The sequence below is a fragment of the Capricornis sumatraensis genome, chromosome 3 (assembly GCF_032405125.1).
Source record: "Capricornis sumatraensis isolate serow.1 chromosome 3, serow.2, whole genome shotgun sequence".
Classification (NCBI taxonomy): Eukaryota; Metazoa; Chordata; class Mammalia; order Artiodactyla; family Bovidae; genus Capricornis; species Capricornis sumatraensis.
Window position 1 is genome coordinate 8,612,922 of NC_091071.1, and position 5,471 is coordinate 8,618,392.

Here is a 5,471-nt window from a genome sequence, read left to right on the forward strand (position 1 = left end):
GAACTAGCTCCCACATGACGCAACAAAAAAAAAAGGATCCCACATGTGGCAAGTAAGAACCAACACAGCCAAATAAATAAAAATAAATGTTTTGAAAACTGTGGGCAAAGTGTTGCCTTCACAATGCATCAGCAAGCTTGTCCTGCCCCATTCCATCAGTTCCATCTCTTTCTCAGACATCTCCAGCACGCCCTCTGTCCTCTGGCTGGGTTGAGGACCTGCATATACAGGAAGAACTGAGATTGTCTGTCCTTTACCTGGAACGTGATTTTGGGTAGGTGACATCATCTCTGAGAATCTGTATCCTCATCTCTGAAATAACAGTAAATCATATCAGGTATTCATTTAACTACAGGTAAGAGACTCTACAGGCTTCCCTGGTGCCTCAGTGGTAAAGAATCCACCTGCCAAAGCAGGAGGCGAGGGTTTGATCCCTGGGTTGGGAAGATTCCTTGGAGAAGGAAATGGCAACCCACTCCAGTATTCTTGCCTGAGAAATCCCATGGACAGAAGAGCCTGGCGGGCTACAGTCCATGGCTTCGCCAAAGAGTCCGACATGACTTTGCGACTAAAACAAGGGACTCAAGATTCACTGCCTCTTTTCCTGACTTTGTGTATCATCACCCCATTTTGCAGAAGGGAAAACTGAGGCTGGGAGAGGGCAGTTATCAGGAGGGCAGGAGCTCCTGGAGCCTGGCCAAATTCAAAAAATCGTTATCAGGAGGGCAGGAGCTCCTGGAGCCTGGACAAATTTAAAAAATCGTTCGAATTCAAGGGGTAAATGTGAAACAGCCTTGCAACCTGTAAGCGCCTGGGGTGGGAGAGTCCGTGCCTGGGGGCGTGGTGACTGAAGGCCGAGAGAAGGGGAGCGGAGAGAGGCGGCCCTAGAGATCCAGACGGCGGAAGGATGATGGGTTGCCAGGAGATCCGCGGGTGCGGGAGGCGCGGCGCCACCGGGGCGGGAAGGGGTGCGGCCCGCCCCCTCCGCGCCCCACCCCCAGCCTCCACGCCGCGTCCCCTTTAAGAGCGGGCGGGGCGCCCTCTGGCGGCGGAGCGCCGCGCGCGGCCGGAGATCGAGCCCGAGCCGGATCCCGGAGCCGGAGCCGGAGCGGAGCGGAGCCGGGGCGGAGCGGGCCGAGCGGGCCGAGCCAGCAGCCGAGCTGGGGGCGCGGGCGGGCGGCATGTACCGGGCCCGGGCGGCGCGGGCGGGGCCGGAGCCCGGCAGCCCGGGGCGCTTTGGGATCCTCAGCACCGGGCAGCTCCGGGACCTGCTTCAGGATGAGCCCAAGCTGGACCGGATCGTGCGGCTCAGCAGGAAGGTAGCACGGGGGGCGCGGGCGGGGGGCGCGGGGGACGGGCCGCGGCCTGTCGGACCTGCCGACCGACCGAAGGGCCGCGCTGGCCGGGCCGCGGGGCCGCTGGAGCCTGGCACGTACGAGCGGGCCCGGCGGAGCCGCCCCCGGGGGAGGGGGCGCCCGGAGCTGGCCTGGGGCGGGTGGGGCGCGCCGGAGACCCAGGGAGGCGCCCGTGCACCCCCGGGATGGCCGCGAGGCGTGTCCTACGGCGGATGCTCCAGGGAGGTGTGTTCCGGGGGGCGGCTGTGTTGTGGGGGGCCCTGGCTCGCACACCCACGTTCTGTAGGGCCAGAAAGGGGAGGCGCCTTCCATAGGGAGAACTAGGGGCCTGTTTGACACCTGGGGTACCGTTGGGAGGGTGTCCATATGCTGGGGGTGCAAGAGGGGGCTTTGTGTTTTCCGTTGGGGAGGGGTACTGAAAGCTGAGGTTGTGTGTTCCATAGGCCACCATGAGAGAAAGTTGTATATTTCACAGGAGATAGGCCCGGGCTGGTTGTCTGTGGGGGGCGGAAAGGGAAAGTGTACATTGGAGGGAGGCAGGCGGGAGGGCCATGTGCATTCTACAGGGGACAGATGGAGGGTAGGGCGTTCTCCAGGGGCAGGGAGGGGAAGCTTGGTCCGCCTAGTAACAGAAGGAAAAAGCCTTCTCCAGGGCCAGGAAAGAAAGGGGTCTGCTTTCTGCAAGAGAAGGAGAGCTGGGAGCAGGTGCTAGGGGATCGGGGAGGAAAAGGGGGTGTGTATTCCTTGGGGTGTGGGGATTCCACTGGAGGGCAGAGGAGGAGTGTGAGGGTGTGTGTGTGTGTGTGAGGGGGTGCCAGACAGGGACAGGGTGAGCACCTCACTCTGGAGAGTCAGAGCAGGGGATGGGGAGTGTTTTCGGAGCAAACACCTGAAGAGGAAGCAGACAAAGGCCTGGAATGAGAGGGAAGCTGCCCATGCATGGAAAATGGGACAGAGGAGGGAGGGGGGCTCCTCGGGGACCTGAGCAGACATATTAATTGAAAAATTAAAAATTAACTAACATTTGTAGAGACCTTCGTAGTTTTCCTCACTTCAGTCTCCCAACAACCCTGTAAGGGAGACGTTTTTAGCTCACTTTGTGGACTAGGAAACCGAGGCAAAGTGGGGTCTGGGCTCTCCCAGCGCCTCCACCTGTTGGCTCGCCATCCTGAGGTTGGGGCGCCTTTGGCTTGGCCCGTGGGCACTGCCACCTGGGTGGAGGGGGGGCGGTCGGCAGCCATGGGGAGAGTCCCTGAATGGGCCTCTGGGCTCTTCCCCTCTGACAGTTCCAAGGCCTGCAGCTGGAGCGTGAGGCATGCCTGGCTTCCAACTACGCGCTAGCCAAGGAGAATCTGGCATTGCGTCCCCGCCTGGAGATGGGCCGCACTGCCCTGGCCATCAAGTACCAGGAGCTCCGAGAGGTGGCCGAGAGCTGTGCGGACAAGCTGCAGCGACTGGGTGAGGGATGATGGGGAGAACTGCCCGGGGTGGGGGGTGGGGGTGCCTGGGAAGTGCCAGGCTCCGAAGATTGGGAACTTGGGCACACCTCTTCTTCGGGCAAGTTTGCAGGGGTGCTACTCCTGGGCAATGCCCAAGTTGGGAAAGTGAGTAGTTGGTGAGTAGAGCTGGGTTGGAGAGGCCAGAATGGGGCCCTGGGAGAAGAGGGGACCTGCTGCCCAAGGGTCTGGGGTGCTCTAGGAGACGGCCTCTGCTTCCTCTTTCACACCAGGACGGGGTGGGGGGGGGCACACAAACTGATGCCGCAGGGCGTTGTCCAGGTGAGGAAACTGAGGCCCAGAGAGGGGAGGGGAAGCGTAGAGTCACACAGGTCAGGCAGAGTCAGCAGCGGGCCCTGGGGCTCCGGCCTGTCTGTCCAGGGTGACAGGCCCTGAGGGCAGGGGCTATTCACTGCATCCCTCTGCTGCCCTCAGAGGAGAGCATGCACCGCTGGAGCCCCCACTGCGCGCTGGGCTGGCTGCAGGCTGAGCTGGAAGAAGCTGAGCAGGAGGCTGAGGTGAGAGGAGAGGGCGGCTGGGCCTGGGGACCTGGAGGAGGAACCCAACCTATCATCGTCCCCTCCCCTTGATTCTTACATTGCAGGTGTGAGAGCCCCTCTTCCAGGAAGCCTGCCCTGAGTGCCTGGCCCCCAGGAGGGCCTGCTGAATTGCTGTCCACCCTGGACACAAGGCCCACCATCCCCATCTGTGACTTTCCCCCGGCTTCCTGTGACCATCTCTGGGCAGCTTAGGCTGGGGCTATAGAGGAGCCGGGGCAGTCGTCCCAGCACAGTGGATGGGAGCACAGTGCTCAGGGTGTGGAGGGATGGAGGCGGAGGGCCCTGGCCTGGAGGAGATGGACACCTGTCCCCTCCAGGTGTGTCCTCATCCCTGGACCCCCCTCGTCCCTGCCCCGGCAGGTCTGGTGATCGCAATCAAGGCTTGAGAGGAGAGGACTTGGTCCACAGTCACTCACCAAGGGGCAGGCGAGGCTGGAACTCAGTGCCCCATCCCCGACCGGGGTGGTGGGGTCCATCGGAAGGGATTCAGGATGGAGAGAGGACCAGCCCTGAGTCTTCGGTCATGGTCCTCCTAAACTGTCCCTTCCCTCCTGTCCCAGGAGCAGATGGAGCAGCTGCTGCTGGGGGAGCAGAGCCTGGAGGCTTTCCTGCCCGCCTTCCAACGAGGCCGGGCCCTGGCCCACCTGAGGCGGACCCAGGCGGAGAAGCTGCAGGAGCTGCTGCGGCGCCGGGAGCGGTCTGGCCAGTCAGCCCCCACGGCTGCCGCGGAGCCCCCCAAATCCTTCCCCGCTGCCGCAGTCCTGCCCACCGGGGCCGCCCGGGGGCCGCCGGCAGTGCCCCGGAGTCTGCCCCCCTTGGACTGCCGCCCAGTGCCCCCACTGAAGGGCTCCCCCGGGTGCCCCCTGGGCCCAGCCCCTCTGCTGAGCCCTCGGCCCTCGCAGCCAGAGCCCCCCCACCGGTAGGATCCAGGGTATGGCCCCCCCATGGGGGGCCCAGACAAACTTGATGCGTGGCTCCTCCTCCTCCCCCACTGCCTGGGTAGGGGGAGGGGCAGGCCCCTCCCCCTGGCCCTAGGCAGGCCCTGGCCCTGGAGGCTGAGCTGGGGAGGAGGGTCCACTGGGAGATGCCCAGAGAGAGGGCTGGGGGTGGGGTGGGCAGGGTCTGATGCTTCTGGCGCTGAGGAATCTCTGCCTTTTTTTTCTCCCCGGCTGGGGCCTCCCGGGTGATGGGCCAGCCCCAGTGCAAGAACTTGACTCATGGGGGCCTGGGAAGTTGCCCGCCTCCTTCAAGGGGCCCTGCCTAGGGGGCCCTAGCGCCCCTGCCCCTCCGCTGGGCTCGCACAATGCCACGGCTGACCGGAGTGTTTTCCATCATGTCCTGAGCCTACCTTTCCCCCAGTGCTGGGGTCCACCACCTAGGAGCCAGGGGGGTCAGGCCCCAGTGGCAGGGGCAGGGACACCATGGCCATGGGGCTACTACTACCTGCCCCACTCAGGCTCCAGACCCTGGGGCGAGGTAGGCCAGGGGCTTCTGACCTGCAGGGGTGAGAGTGGGCCATCCCCCGGAAAGACCATTCTGTATTTTTCTGTCCCGTCTCCTTAGAATGGAACCTTTTTGAGGGCAGGTCCTTGTCTTTGTATGTTCTGTCCCCAGCCCCGCCTCCCAGGGGCCGTCAATAAATGTGATGATGAGGATGACGATGCTGCCCGACTCCTCTCTGATCCCTCACCCGGCCTCTCAGCCACTGCAGCCTCATCTCAGGTCCTGAGCTGCCTACTCTTGAGAGGCCCTCCTTTCCTCTCTGCCCATCCAAAGCCCAGCTGTCCTTCGGGTCCAGCACTGCTTCTGCCTCTTTCATGAAACCTTCTCTGGTTGCCAACCCCAGAGAGTCTTTTCCTAGCTCTTCACTTCCCAGCCCTGCTGGACAGAAGCGCACTCTGCGTCCCAGTTCTCAAGGGCCGCACCGGTGTGCACTCTCCTCTCCTGGGCGCCCTGCAGGCCCCATCAGGATGGCCCTGCTCCTTCCCTGGCCTGTCAAATGACCACGCCCACCGGGTGATAGAGGGGCTCCCATAAGGCTGAGGCTGTCTGTCTTCAGC

At 63.0% G+C, this 5,471-nt stretch overlaps 1 protein-coding gene across 1 annotated transcript; it reads left to right on the forward strand.

Moving 5' to 3' along the window:
* Nucleotides 1-1,181: 1,181 nt before the first annotated feature.
* Nucleotides 1,182-4,334, forward strand: VPS37D (VPS37D subunit of ESCRT-I). The gene is made up of 4 exons (XM_068969564.1): nucleotides 1,182-1,319; nucleotides 2,642-2,813; nucleotides 3,287-3,369; nucleotides 3,972-4,334. The coding sequence occupies exons 1-4, from the start codon at nucleotides 1,182-1,184 to the stop codon at nucleotides 4,332-4,334; spliced, it is 756 nt and encodes a 251-aa protein (XP_068825665.1).
* Nucleotides 4,335-5,471: the final 1,137 nt, after the last annotated feature.